This window comes from Amblyraja radiata, chromosome 34 (genome assembly GCF_010909765.2).
Source record: "Amblyraja radiata isolate CabotCenter1 chromosome 34, sAmbRad1.1.pri, whole genome shotgun sequence".
Lineage (NCBI taxonomy): Eukaryota > Metazoa > Chordata > Chondrichthyes > Rajiformes > Rajidae > Amblyraja > Amblyraja radiata.
Window position 1 is genome coordinate 9,932,528 of NC_045989.1, and position 15,430 is coordinate 9,947,957.

The window sequence follows — 15,430 nt, forward strand, 5'->3', positions numbered from 1 at the left end:
AATGTGATGAGTTGCTAAGTTGACGGTGTCCTCAACTGACTTGTTGGCTCTGTATGCAAATTGGTATGGGTCCATGAGTGGGGTGGTGGCAGTTTTCAGGTGACTGAGTATGATGCGCTCAAATGATTTCATGACTGCCGATGTCAAGGCAATGGGTCTGTAGTCATTGAGGCAGGAGATGGTCTTGGTCTTGGGAACCGGGATGATAATGGATTCTTTGAAGCAGTTGGGTACTGAGCTTTGACAGAGGGAGGTGTTGAAGATGTTGGTAAAAACCCCAGCCAGTTCCGCAGCGCAGTGGTGGAGAACGGAGGGGCTGATGTTATCTGGGCCGGGGGCTTTATTCCTCTTAAGTCCCCTGAAGATGCTCCTCACCTCCTCCTCGTAGATGGTGAAAGGGGGGGGGAGGGAGGGGGTCGGGGGGAGATGGTGGTGGAGCCGGTGCCTGCTCAAACCTCCCATAGAAAAAGGTGAGTGTATCAGGAAGCTGATTGTTGCTGTCAGGTGTGGGGGTGGGTTTCTTTTTGTAGTTCGTCATGTTTTGGAGTTTTTTCCAGATGAAACGTATGTCACTAGTAGTGATTTGTTCTTCTAGTTTAGTGGCATAGTTGGATTTGGCTCTTCTTATAGCAGATCTCAGTTTGTATTTGGCAGCCATATATTGTTCTTTGTTTCCTGCCAGATGTGCTGAATTTTTCTCCTTTCTTAATTTTGTTTTAATGTCCTTGTTAAACCACGGTTTATTATTATTGTAGTGTTTGACTTTTTTGAGTGGTATGCACAGGTCCACACAGTAGTTGACGTATGACGTCACTGCAACGGTGACGTCGTGGAGGTCACCTGCAGCATGGAAAACATTCCAGTCTGTGCACGCGAAACAGCCCCGGAGTTTTTCGATGGCTTCAGGGGACCAGCACCGGACAAGTTTTGTCGGTGTCTTGGAGGATTTAACTTTTTGCCTGTATTGTGGAATTAGCAGCAGCATTGCGTGGTCGGACCTGCCCAGCGGAGCCCTCGGGAATGCACGGTAAGCCTCTTTGATGGTAGTGTAGCAGTGGTCCAGCGTGTTGGTCCCTCTGCTGGGGCAAGTTACCTGCTGATGGTAGCCGGGGAGATCAGATGACAATTTGGTCTGGTTAAAGTCCCCAAGGACGATGACTGCTGTGTCCGGGTGTGAATTTTCCACTGAGGAGACGTAGTTGGCTAACTCGGCTGTGGTAGTGTTAGCGTTAGCCTCAGGTGGAATGTAAACACAGATCATAATTACTGATGCGAACTCCCGTGGGAGGAATGATGGTCTGCATTTGACAGTGAGGTATTCCAGGTGCGGGGAGCATACATGGGTGAGTTCTGTAGAATTTGTACACCAGCGTTCATTGATCATTATGCAAACGCCACCGCCTTTTGCCTTGTGCGATAGTTTGGATGATCTATCGGCACGATGTAATGTGAAAGCTGGAAGTGTTACCGCTTGGTCAGGTACTGATTGATCCAGCCAGGTCTCTGTCAGGCAGATGGCAGAGCAGTCACTGTAGTCTTTGTTAGTTTGTATCATAAGTTGGAGTTCATCCATTTTGTGCCGGAGGGATCTGACGTTTGACAGCAGAAGGGCTGGGAGCGGTGGCCGGTAAGGGCGTCTCCTGAACCTGGCAAAGGTGCCGGAGCGGCGGCCTTTTTTGGCCGGCAGCCATGATGTAGAGTGGCTTGAGATGTTTAAGTCCCGTAATTTCTCCTCCAGCAAGGATGTAGATGGGCCCGAATCGCTGAGGTTTAAAAGCTCCGAACGGGAGTACTGGATGAAGCACGACACTTTGCAAACAAATAACGCAGACACTAAAACGGCAGACAGGAACACTGCTTGTACTGTGGCAAGCCTCACGGCTGCCATCTTACAAATAGTTGCCTTACACTCACATTATTTACTGTTATATAATCATTACTGTATGTAAACTGTTAACTCTGTGTTTTAGTTTTAGTTTTCGAGATACAGAGCAGAAACAGGCCCTTAGGCCCACTGAGCCCACACCGATCCCCGCACAGTAATGCCCCTGTCCCACTTAGGAAACCTGAACATAAACCTCTGGAGACTTTGCGCCCCACCCAAGGTTTCCGCGCGGTTCCCGGAGGCTGCAGGTGGTTGCCGGAGGTTGCAGGTAGTGGAAGCAGGTAGGGAGACTGACAAAAACCTCCGGGAACCGCACGGAAACCGCACGGAAACCTTGGGTGGGGCGCAAAGTCTCCAGAGGTTTCCGTTCGCGTTTCCTAAGTGGGACAGGGGCACTATACTACCCTACACACACTAGGGACAATTTTACATTTATACCAAGCCAATGAACCTACAAACCTCTACATCTTTGGAGTGTGGGAGGAAACCGGAGATCTCGGAGAAAACGCACGCAGGTCAAGGGGAGAACGTACAAACTCCATACAGACAGGACCCGTAGTCAGGTTCGAACCCGCGTCTCTGGCGCTGTGAGGCAGTAGCTCTACTACTGCGCCACTGTCAGTTTCGGGTGAAACGGGAATTTCAAAGCATCCTGGTGTATAGGACAATAAACTAATCTGAATGTGGACAGGACACCGGGATAATTCCACTGCTCTTCTTTGAAATAGTGACATGGCGTCTTTTAACATCAGCCTGGGAGAGCATACCAAGTCTTAACGATCACCCAAAGAAGGGCACCTCAACAGTCCTGCCCTCACTTTCCACAGATGCTCTCCGACCTGGTGAATGTTTCCAGCATTTTCCGTTTTTATTTCAGATTTCCAGCATTAGCAGTTTTTTTTTTTCTTGAGGCCGAATGGGAGAGGTTGCAATGACTTTCTCACCAGACCATAAGTGACCATGCAATGAGAAGCTAACCGAGGTGGGCACGCCAGTACTGCCCAGCGTCCTTATCGCTTGTCCATTCACGTGACCCCTGGGAACCCAGTGGAGCCCTGTCTCTGTGGAGTTTTCCAGATATCTGGGCAGAAGCCAAAGGGAGGTCCACGGCCTGGGGTAACCCTGCTGATTATATGGGGAACGTGCCTCACTTGCAGCCAGCAGCAGTCTCATGAAGGAGGCTGCAGTTGCCTGACTATCCCATGGGGCTGACAAATCTCTGGCACATGTTAGCTCTGAGTTCTGGAGAAAATGATGAAATGTCTTGGAGTTGGGTCCAACCCAACATACACAGCTGTTGTGAAAGCTCCCACCATCAAAGCTTTCCAGCTTACACCCAACGTCTCGTAAAGATATCATAACATAATTGTTCAAGGAAGAACTGCAGATGCTGGAACAATCAAAAGTTGGAGAAACTCAGCGGGTGAGGCAGCATCTATGGAGCGAAGGAATAGGTGATGTTTCGGGTTGAGACCCTTCTTCAGACTGGGTTGGGGGTGGGGGGGGGGGCGGAAAGAAATAAGGAAGAGGCAGAGACAGTAGGCTGTGGGAGAGCTGGGAGGGGAGGGGAAGGAGAGAGAAGTAAGGAATGAGAGCGGAGCTACGGGATATAGAGGAGACCCTGGTGGGAGCCTCATCTATAGTCGAAGAGGGGAACCCCCGTTCCCTAAAGAATGAGGACATCTCCAATGCCCTGGTTTGGAACATCTCATCCTGGGTGCAGGTGCGGCGTTGACAGAGTAATTGGGAGTAGGAGATGGAGTCCTTACAGGAAGCAGGGTGGGAAGAAGTGTAGTCCAGATAGCAATGGGAGTCAGTGGGTTTGTAGTAGATGTCGGTCAGTAGTCTGTTACCCGCGATGGAGATAGTGAGATCTAGAAACGGTAGGGAGATGTCGGAAATGGTCCAGGTAAGGCAGCAACTCTACCTCTGCGCCACTGTGCTACTTTCAAGTTCAGTGCTAAAGTGAGCTGTGATGACATGAAATGTGAGGTCTTGTGTGTATAGTGTGAGAATCGTGAGCCAGGTGCTCATTTTGTGTTGCTCTCCTGCTCTCCACAGACCTGCGGGCCGCTCTGGTCCCACGAGTGCGGAAGTTCCTACTACAGCACCGGCATCTGCTGCAAGATCAGCTCCAACTTCAAAAGTGCCCGAGCCTTCGCACCCACCATCCAGCGTACGACCACCGTCTCTGTTGCATTCCACCCGTGCGTCTTTCTGGTTACAGGGGCACAGTGTCTGGCCTAACGTCCCCACAGATGGATGGAATAGTACACATACACATAGAATCTTAGAAAGCCTGTGCATCATAGGAACCATTGATTCCTTTATTTTACATTATTTTAGAGATGCAGCGTGCAAACAGGCCCTTCGGCCCACCGAGTTCCACGCCGACCAGCGATCACCCTAGTTCTATCCTACGGGATATAGAGGAGACCCTGGTGAGAGCCTCGTCTATAGTCGAAGAGGGGAACCCCCGTTCCGTAAACTAGTACACTAGTTCTATCCTACACACCAAAGACAATTTACAGAACCCAATTAACCGACAAACCCGCACGTCTTTGGGATGTGGGAGGAAACCGGAGCACCCGGAGAAAACCCACGTGGTCACAGGGGGAGCATACAAATTTGGTATAGATAGCACCCGTAGTCAGGAGCGAACCCGGGTCTCAGGAGTTGTAAGGCAGCAACTCTATCGTTGTGCCACCCACAGTGGCGGACTGGGTCTAAAAATATTGGTTGCCAGGAGACAAAGGGGGCCCACTTCATCAGGGGCCCATGCCATCGGGCAAGCTGACACCCTGGCCAGTCTGCCACTGGCCACCCAGGCTCATTAAACCTGTGCGAGTAATCTGTCAAATTACCCTCCTCCATGTTTCCCAATTGCTCTGTAGACCATTCCCTCTCAAGTGTGTGTACAAGACCCACCTGTAGCTGCTGGTTGATTGTGTGTCCACAGCTTTACAGGGGCCAAGCTCCAGTAACTAATTATCTTCTCAGTAAAAACGTTGCTTTCATCCTTACATCCCCCTCCTTCTTCCCGGAATTTTAAGTCTATAATCTGCTGAGCCTTGAACCATCTACTGATGGGAACGACTTCCAACTGTTTAAGCAGTCATGACGTCCTCCCAACTTGCTTTGCTGCAAGGACAACAAGTACAAGTTTGCCGGTCTAATGCTCGGATGCAATCCCTCATCCCTGAAATCATTCCGGTTAATCTTTTCCAGACCCACTGTGGGATTTTTGCTTCCTTACATCAGCATGAGTCCAGCATTGGCACAGTGCTCAAAGTCACAGTTTGGTTACAGCATAGAGTGAGGCCCTTCTGCCCATCCAGCCCATTGTAGCTTCATTTAAGAGAAAGTGCCAAGAGTTGGGAGTAACCAGTGTTGATCAGTTTCAACATAAGCTCCTCTCCTTTGGCAGCTTAGCAAGAGCACAGAGTCTGTCAGGCACATTATTAACCGACAGACAAGGCGCGACACTGAACTCAAGTTGCTTCTTTTTGCAGGTTGTGAGACGTACATGGACATTGTGATAGTTCTGGATGGTTCCAACAGCATCTACCCTTGGTACGAGGTCCAGAACTTCCTAATAAACATTCTGAAGAAATTTTACATCGGACCAGGCCAGATTCGGGTGAGTATCACCAGGTGATGGTTCTTCTACTCATCTTAAATCTATTCTATTCAATGGCCAACTCCCACATGTCTAAGATTTTAGTCTAAGAACAAAGAGCAAAGATGGTTCTGGGGAATTTGATTGAAGGGGATCAAATACCATGGACAGAGAGAATGGCGGGAGGGCCATTAACCAGAAGGAACAGAGAATGGGCGGAATTCCCGGTCGGGGGGTCAGAGGGACATGTCCCCCCCCCCCCCATGTTTGGAGAGGTGGGGGACAATCCCCCCCATGTTTTGTAATCCGGATTTTGAAACTCGGTGAAAAAAAAATCTATTAAAAATCTCGGCTTTCTTCGAGACCGTGGGGTTGGGACTGATGATCGAGGGCACCGATTGGACGAGAGAGACGTCGGTCATCAGGCAGGTGGGGGGGAGGGGGGGGTGGGCGGGACATGATGATTCAGAGAGATGATTGGAGGAGGGAGGTGTCGGTCAGAGGCGGAAGTAGGGGGGGTGGGACTGAGGATAGAGCGCGGTGATTGGAGGAGGGAGACGTCCTGGTGAAGCAAAGATCATAGAGCAAAGCTGGAATAGGCCCGTTCGTGGGGCCTTTCATCGCCCGGCGCGGCTTAAAATCGGCCACGGAATTTTTTTATTGCCCCACGGTCAAATTGCTGCGTCAAGGCGATCGAGGCACCTGATGTTGAAGCCCCCGCCGGGCGATGGAAAATCCCATGGCCGGTTTTAAGCTGCGCCGGGCGATGAAAGGCCCCGCGAACGGGCCGATTGAAGCCTCACGATTCTTGACAGACGAAGCTGCTGTTGCTGGAGTTCGGAGTCGGTCACCAACCAGGTCAAATCCCGATGTTATCATCCACAGGGCCCACGGCCGAAGCCTCGCCTGTGTGTGTATATGAGCGCACGAGCGAGGCGCAAGAAATTGTGTCCCCCCCCCCCCCATGTTTTGATAGCGATTTCCACCCCTGGAACAGACTGCTGGTATTTAGAGATATACAGCACGGAAACAGGCCCTTCGGCAAACCGAGTCCGCTCCGACCAGCGACCACTCCATGCATTAACACTATCCTACACACTAGGGACAACTTTACAGTTTTTACCAAATCCAGTTGACCTAAAAACCTGTACGTATTTGGAGTGCATGAAGAAACCAGAGCACCCAGAGAAAAACCCACGCGGTCATTGGGAAAACATACAAACTCCATACAGACAGCATCTGTAGTCAGGATCGAACCCTGTGCCGCCTTAATGTGGTCATTGGCAGTAGATGTAGCCAGGTTCATGAGGAAACAGTTTTTACATTGAGTTGAAACATTGGTCAACTGATTCATTCCCTTCCTGAAACCTGAAAACATTGCCCGATCCTTCAAAGAGGGATAGAAAGCAGCAAATGCTGGAAATCAGAAACCACTGGAATCAGTCAGCAGGTTAGGCAGGCAGCACGAGACAAGCAAGGAGAAACAGGAAACATTTTGGGATCTTGTTACTGAGGCTGGTAAACCCATGTGGTGTGGACTAATCTACGAGCCATGTCCAGATTAGGGATGCAAGTCAGCTTGGCATTTGGGGAATGGTTTACTCCTATTCCTTCTGTAGACGTGGCCATTATTGGTAAGGCTGAAGATGATTGCCCATGCCCTGGAGAAGGTGGTGATGGGGGGGTTTCTTCTTGCACTGTGTCAGTTAGTGAATTGAAGTTACCCCAATGGTGCTGTCCAATACTGACCTCAGGCAAAGGTTTCATGGACCAGAAAGCCCTTTCTTCAGTCAGAGGCTGGTGAATCTGTGGAATTCATTGCCACAGAAGGCCTTATTTTTAAGGCAGATATTGACAGATTATTGATCAGTACAGGTGTCTGAGGCTATGGGATAAGGCAGGAGAATGGGGTTGCGATGGAAAGATAGATCAGCCATGATTGAATGGCGGAGCAGACGTGGGCCAAATGGCCTAATTCTGCTCCTATAACTTATGAATACACTGATTTAGGTTCCAGCCCTGAAGATCCAGCCTCTAGACTCCAGTTATAAACTGCTGGCCAAGTGTACAGCCATTGCAGGGGTGAAGGTCACATTGGTGAGACCTAGGAAAGGAAACTCTGGGTGATCGACGTGGTGGGATGGGTTGGGTGGGTTTTGTCGAGGAGAGTACACTGCTTGATGTTCTAATGCTTGATGTTCTTGCTCTGCAGCTGGGAATTGTACAATACGGAGAGACTGCCGTTCATGAGTTTGAGTTGAGGGACTACAAGTCTGTTACCGATGTCGTCAAAGCAGCCAGGGGCATCGAGCAACGCGGAGGAACCGAGACCAACACGGCGCACGGCATCGAGATTGCACGGTAATGGTGAACTGGTTAGACAATAGATAATAGACAATAGGTGCAGGAGTAGGCCATTCGGCCCTTCGAGCTAGCACCGCCATTCAATGTGAACGTGGCTGATCATCCCCAATCAGTAACCCGTTCCTGCCTTCTCCCCATATCCCCTGACTCCGCTATCTTTAAGAGCCCTATCTAGCTCTCTCTTGAAAGTATCCAGAGAACCGGCCTCCACCACCCTCTGAGGCAGAGAATTCCACAGACTCACAACTCTCTGTGAGAAAAAGTGTTTCCTCGTCTCTGTTCTAAATGGCTTACTCCTTATTCTTAAACTGTGGCCCCTGGTTCTGGACTCCAACATCGGGAATATGTTTCCTGTCTCTAGCGTGTCCAAACCCTTAATAATCTTATATGTTTCAATAAGATGCCCTCTCATCCTTCTAAATTCCAGACTATACAAGCCCAGCCGCTCCACTCTCTCAGCATATGACAGTCCCGCCATCCCGGGAATTAACCTTGTAAACCTACGCTGCACTCCCTCAATAGCAAGAATGTCCTTCCTCAATTAGGGGACCAAAACTGCACACAATATTCCAGGTGTGGTCTCACTAGGGCCCCATACAACTGCAGAAGGACCTATTTGCTCCTTTACTCAATTCCTCTTGTTATAAAGGCCAACATGCCATTCACTTTCTTCACTGCCTGCTGTACCTGCATGCTTACTTTCATCAGTCTGAAGAAGGGTTTCGGCCCGAAAACATTACCTATTTCCTTCGCTCCATAGATGCTGCTGCACCCGCTGAGTTTCTCCAGCTTTTGTGTACCTTCGATTTTCCAGCATCTGCAGTTCCTTCTTGAACACGACTGCTTACTTTCATTGACTGGTGAACAAGGACCCCCAGATTCCATTGTACTTCCCCTTTTCCCAACTCGACACCATTTAGATAGTAATCTGCCTTCCTGTGATTGTGCCCTCTGCTCTTCCTCTCCAGCAGGTGGTGAGAAGTCAATGGCAGAGACCATGTCGGGTGAATAGCTCCCAGGGTCACATAGTCCTTCCATTGTACTTGCTGTTGTGTTGTATACTACTTAAAACACAATCCATTGCAATCTGTCCCCATTGAATGTGTGCAGGTAAACCTCTCTGCTCCGAGAACATGTGATTGCAAAGCAACACATTTCTAAAGGTGTTTTATGCCCCTGCCCCACTTAGGAAACCTGAACGGAAACCACTGGAGACTTTGCGCCCCACCCAAGATTTCCGTGCAGTTCCCGGAGGTTTTTTGTCAGTCTCCCTACCTGCTTCCACTACCTGCAACCTCCGGGAACCGCACGGAAACCTTGGGTGGGGCGCAAAGTCTCCAGAGGTTTCCGTTCAGGTTTCCTAAGTGGGACAGGGGCATAACATTACAACCAACTGATCTTAGTTGAGAAGCCCTTAAAATTGTTAGCAAGCCTAGAATGTGGGTGCTTCGTTTTTCTCCCACGTCCCACTGTAAGTTACCCACAGAGTTTAAGTCAGTGGGAGAATCTGTGGGAAATTGATGGGAATGTGGGAGAATCAAAAATAGGATCGTTGCAGGTGGCTGCCTGGTAGTTGGCCCAGCTCAGTGGGCTGAGGACCATTTTCATGCGGTAGGACTCCACGACTTTCCCTCCTACTCAGTGCAGCCTCACCCAAACTTTAGCACTAACTACCAATCGTGCAACAACACATAATCGAATATGCTTTCGTCAGACTCTTCCTGAAGATTGGACACATGGAAAGGAACAACAGATATGACAAATTACATTAAAAACACATAATTTTAGCAACATCATGTTCCTAACGAGTTGCCAAATACACAGTTAATTAATAAACAAATTAAAACACGGGTGTTCGATGGTTGGCGTGGACTCGGTGGTGTGAAGCGCCCGTTTCTATGCTGCGTCTTCAATCAGTCAATCGTGGTGAGCTGAAGATAGACACAAAATGCTGGAGTAACTCAGCGGGACAGGCAGCATCTCTGGAGGGAAGGAATGGGTGATGTTTCAGGTCGAGATCCTTCTTCAGACTAATGTCAGGGGAGTGGGAGATACAGAGATAGGGAAGTGTGCAGATTTTCACAAGCCCACCCCCTTCATCCCCAGTCCCTAGGCACTGCCCTCCGTAACCCAGGGGAACTCAACACAGTTCAAGAGGTCCAACGACGATCTTTCTGCGGGATTCGGCCACTGAATGGGCCCATTGTTCCGTGGTGAAAGAACAGCAAACGTTGATGGAAAGTAAACCTGCCTGGATCTGTGCTTTCCTTTGCAATTCCGTGGTGGTGAGAGTGGTGACTTTACTACACAAACCCTGACCACAGGATTGCAAACTCACCCAAAGCACACTGCAAGCAGTTTCACTAATGCTAATCTTGCAGATTCTTTGGTGATCTCATAATCATTGGTCATAATGACTGGTTTGAGAGTCCTGTTTTATAATTTACCCATTTATTCTGCATGTCCTATCTTCAAATATAAATAATATTGTCACGTTTACACTTCCATCCCTCCGAGCTGCTTGTGCATTCATGGGAATCATACGACCAAGACCATATCGATCCATGTGCATCTTAATCTTCTGGATCAGCCTACCTTGGGAATCTTTATCAAATGCCTCATTAAAATCCATGTCGACAACATCCACCACACAACCGTCATCCATTATCTTCGTCTGCTCAAAAAGACTCGCTCAAGTTAGCAAGACACAACCTGCATTGTACAAAGCCATGTGTAGGAAGGAACTGCAGATGCTGGTTTAAATCGAAGGTAGACACAACATGCCGGAGTAGCTCAGCAGGACAGGCAGCATCTCTGGAGAGAAGGAATGGGTAACGTTTCAGGTCAAGACTCTTCTTCAGACTGACACGAGTACCTTCAGACTGAAGAAGGGACTCGACCTGAAACGTCACCCATTCCTTCTCTCCAGAGATGCTGCCTGAGTTACTCCAGCATTTTGTATCTATCTTGTACAAAGCCATGCTGGCTATTCCTAATTAACCCATTTTCTTCCAAATAGTAGTAACTCTTATCCTGAAGAATCCTCACTGATGTGAGGCTCGCTGGCCAATGATTCCCTGGACTCTCTCTACTTCCCCTCTTCAATAAAGGAACAAGTTTAGATAATCTCCAGTCCTCCGGGACCTCACCTGTGGCTAGAGAAGATACAAATGTCTTTGTCAAGGTTCCTGCAATCTCCTCTCTTGCCTCCCTCAATAAACTGGGATAGATCCCATCAGGTCCGGGGGATTTATCCACCCTAATGCTCTGCAAGAGCTCCTTCTTATTCTCAAACTACCCTTGTATATTTAGTATTTTCACCACATTGATTTCACTATCCTCCGTCACTGACCCTCAAGCAAGGGGAAATTTACAGAGGCCAATTAACCTCCAAACCAACGCATCCTTGGGATGTGAGAGGAAACACGAGTACCTGGAGAAAACCTTCTTGAGTACTTACAGCAACAGAGTGGTTCCACCAAGATGCAGTACAGAACGCCACAGGATATCCTTCTTCCCTATCAAACTGTACCACTCCTCCCCCTTCTGTCATGGGGGGACTGACCACCCCCCGCCCCCCCCCACCGCCTGCCCCAATCATCACCAGATACGCCATTGTGGTAGGTCATCCCCTCCACCCTCTGCCGCGGTGCTGGTTCAAAGGGCCGAATGGTCTACTCCTGCACCTATTGTCTATTGTCTTTGGAGTGTGGGAGCAAGGCGGAGCCCGTACGGGTTTGTAGAAATGTAAAATTGTCCCTCATGTGTAGGATAGCGTTAATGTGCGGGAATTGCTGGTCAGCGCGGACTCGGTGGGTTTTAGAGATACAGCCTGTTTCCGCACTGCATCTCTGAACTAGACCTCAGCCTGCCTGTTTAACGGGTGTCCCCATTGTCTCTCTCAGCTCAGAGGCGTTCAGCAGCAGTAGGGGGGCAAGGCAAGAAGCCAAGAAAGTAATGATCGTCATAACCGACGGCGAGTCCCACGACAGCCCCCACCTGAAGCAAGTCATCGAGGATGCCGAGAGGGACAACATCACCAGATACGCCATTGCGGTAGGTCATCCCGTCCCCCCCCCTGCAGTGGTTCTGCCAACCACCCTTGTATGGACAGCAAATATCATTGTGTTATGTGACATACAGCAGGACCATGAACATAAGGGGTTAATCCTGGGCTGAGTTGGCATCTCGCCCAGTCACGGCCCATTCATTGGTCATAGGAACAGAATTAGGCTATTCAGTGCATCTATTCTACTCTGCCAGTCAATCATGGCTAATCTATCTTTCCCTCTCAACCCCATTCTCCTGCCTTCTCCCCATAACCCCTGACACCTGTACTAATCTGTTGGGACCTCCAGTAAATCACCCAATCTGTGTCTCCACACAGAGGGCACAGTGGAGCAGCACATCAAGCCACAGCCTCACAGTGCCAGAGACCCGGGTTCAATCCCGACTTCAGGATTCTGTCTATGTGGAGTTTGTATGTTCGCCCTGTGACCGTCTGGGTATCTCCTGGGTTCTCCAATTTCTCCCACATTCCAAAGTCAGTAGGTGAATTGGTTCCCATATCTGAGGAGGGATGTGTTGGCCTTAGAGAGGGTGCAGAGGAGGAGGTTTATGAGAATGATCCCGGGCATGATTGGGTTAATGTATGATGAGCAGGTGGCAGCTCTGGGCCTGTACCCGCTGGAGTTTAGAAGGATGAGGGGGACCTCATTGAAATTTAACGAATAGTGAAATGCCTGGATAGAGTGGATGTGGAGAGGATGTTTCCACTGGTGGGAGAGTCTAGGACCTGAGAGCACATCCTCAGTATAATGTACCTTTAGAACGGAGACAAGGAGAAATTTCTATAGTCAGTGGGTGATGAATCTGTGGAATTAAACAGCTGTGGAGGCCAAGTCTTTGGGTATTTTAAAGAGGAGATTAACAGGTTTGTGATTAGTAAGGGTGTCAGGGGTTATGGGGAGAGGCCTGGAGAATAGGGGCGAGAGGGAAAGATCAGCCATGATTGAATAGAGTAGACTCGATGGGCCGAATGGCATAATTCTGCTCCTCTCTCAATATTGGCTGCTGTAAATAATCCTTCAGTGTAAGTGAGTGGTGGAACAAGTGGGGAATGGGATTGCTGTATGAGTTGGAATAACCACAAAGGGCTGAATGGCCTCCTGTGCCACAGAAATACTGTATTTAGCTTCAACATCTTTGATTTAAGCAGGGAGGATTGTTCTAACCCACTGTGCCTATTTCACTCTATGAATCGCATAGTAAAACTGCTCCTAAAATGTCACGCACCTTACCAGAGAGGGCACTGTGCCAGCTGTAGACAAGGTGGGGCCCACCGTGAACCTTCAGCCAACATCCTCCACCCATCGTGAAGAATGAACAGTGAGCAGAGCGTCCTGTTGCAGCTGAGACTTCAGGATGGATGGAGGGGGGGCAGTCACACTGAGTAAAACCTCTGCTCCCGTCTGCAGGTGCTTGGTTACTACAACCGCAGAGGAATCAACCCAAGTGGCTTCCTGAAGGAGATCAAGTCCATCGCAAGCCACCCGGACGAGAAACATTTCTTCAACGTCTCTGATGAGTCGGCCCTGAAAGATATTGTGGATGCTCTCGGAGCTCGGATCTTCAGGCTGGAAGGTGAGGTTTTATTGGGGATTAAAAGCAAATAAAGAATCTCCACACCTCCTCTCGTTAACTCAGGCCTTTACAGTAAATGGAGTGTAATTGTGATCACTGTTGCCAAGTACAATTTGCTGCCAATTTGTTCACGGCAGTGTTTCCCAGGCAACAGTGTGGTGAAGATTTGGATATTGGTTGGAGGATCAGATTTGGTTTGAACCCAACCCCATTCTACTTCAAGGATGGCCGTTGGTTTTTCACACATCAACTGAGAGGGCAGATGTGGCCCCAGTTTGGCATCTCATTCAGAAGATGCCATCATTCGCAACGCGGCACTCCCTCAGTTCAACAGTGTACAGTCAGGCTGGTTTTAACTGGAGTATCGTGTGTTGTTTTGGTCTCCTAATTTGTGGAAGGACATTCTTGCTATTGAGGGAGTGCAGCGTAGGTTCACCAGGTTAATTCCCAGGATGATGAAAGAATGGATCAACTGGGCTTGTATTCACTGGAATTTTGAAGGATTAGAGGGGATCTTATAGAAAACTACTAAGGGATTGGACAGACCAGATGCAGGAAAAATGTTCCCAGTGTTAGAGGAGTCCAGAACCAGGGGTCACAGTTTAGGCCATTTAGGACTGAGATGAGGGAAAAAAAATTCACCTCGAGAGTTGTGAATCTGTGGAATTATCTGCCACATAAGGCAGTGGAGGCCAATTCACTGGATATATTCAAGAGAGATTTAGCTCTTAGGGCTAACAAAATCAAGGGATATGGGGAGAAAGCAGGAACGGGGTACTGATTTTGGATGATCAGTCATGATCATATTGAATAGTGGTGTTGGCTCGAAGGGCCGAATGGCCTATTCCTGCACCTATTTTCCATCTTTCTATGTGTCTATGTTTTTATGTCTCGGTTTGGTTCCACACCCATTTGGCTTGGAGGTGACAGGGTGCAACCACGGAGACACACCAAAGAATCAAAGGTCCAGAAGGGTTGACTTGCATGTTTGACAAAACCATGGGTTTGTGGGCTGTGTTGAGAAAGACTTCATAAGTCATTGGAGCCGAATTAGATCATTCGGCCCATCGAGTCGACTCCGTCATTCAATCATGGCTGACCAACTTTCCCTCTCAAGCCCATTGTCCCGCCTTCTCCCCGTCACCTTTGACGCCCTTACTGATCAAGAATCTGCCACTCCGCTTTAAATACTCAATGACGTGGCCTCCACAGCCGTCTGTGGCAATGAATTCCACAGATTCACCACCCCCTGACGAAATAAATTCCTCCCAGTCTCCTTTCTAAAGGTACGTCCTTTTATTCGGAGGCTGTGACCTCTGGTCCTAGACACTCCCACTAGTGGAAACATCCTCTCCACATCCACTCTATCCAGGCCTTTCACTATTCGGTAAGTTTTAATGAGTCCTTGGGAGACTTGGAGATTTGCTGCATTGCATCTTGAAGATGGTGAAGAGTGTCCATTATGCACTGGGAATGGATGGAGGGAGTATTCTTGAACCTTGATCAATGACGGGTAGATATTTCTTTCCCATTTCAATGTCTTTCACAAAGAGTTACAAAGAAGATATGCATTTATTGAGTCGGAATTGTAACTGGGCACTGAACAGTGACTGACATTTCCTTTTTTTAATATCAGGGACTAATATTCAGAATGAAACATCCTTTCAGCTGGAAATGTCACAAGCAGGATTTTCGTCTCATTTTGTCGAGGTAAGGCTTATTTTCATCCTCATTTCATCAGGTGTAGATCCTTCCTTCCCTGTCTCATCCCCACTTCCCCGATGAGTTCAGAGTTAGCTGAAGAAAAGTCTAGAGTTGCTTACTTTGGGAGGTCGGGGTCAGCATTTGCAAGTTGGAGTGGAATTGGCCAACGCTCCTAGACCGATTTCAAAAAGCAGCCAGGGTCATTGGGGAAGGAC

General features: G+C 48.8%; 1 protein-coding gene across 1 annotated transcript in view; it reads left to right on the top strand.

Moving 5' to 3' along the window:
* itga11 (integrin subunit alpha 11) overlaps positions 1-15,430 on the top strand; it is a 132,810-nt gene that overhangs the window by 57,144 nt on the left and 60,236 nt on the right. The window contains exons 5-10 of the mRNA XM_033050054.1: positions 3,947-4,061; positions 5,398-5,525; positions 7,717-7,865; positions 11,774-11,924; positions 13,346-13,511; positions 15,148-15,221. Coding sequence (XP_032905945.1) covers positions 3,947-4,061; positions 5,398-5,525; positions 7,717-7,865; positions 11,774-11,924; positions 13,346-13,511; positions 15,148-15,221 — 783 coding nt within the window. The remainder of the gene's footprint in view (positions 1-3,946; positions 4,062-5,397; positions 5,526-7,716; positions 7,866-11,773; positions 11,925-13,345; positions 13,512-15,147; positions 15,222-15,430) is intronic.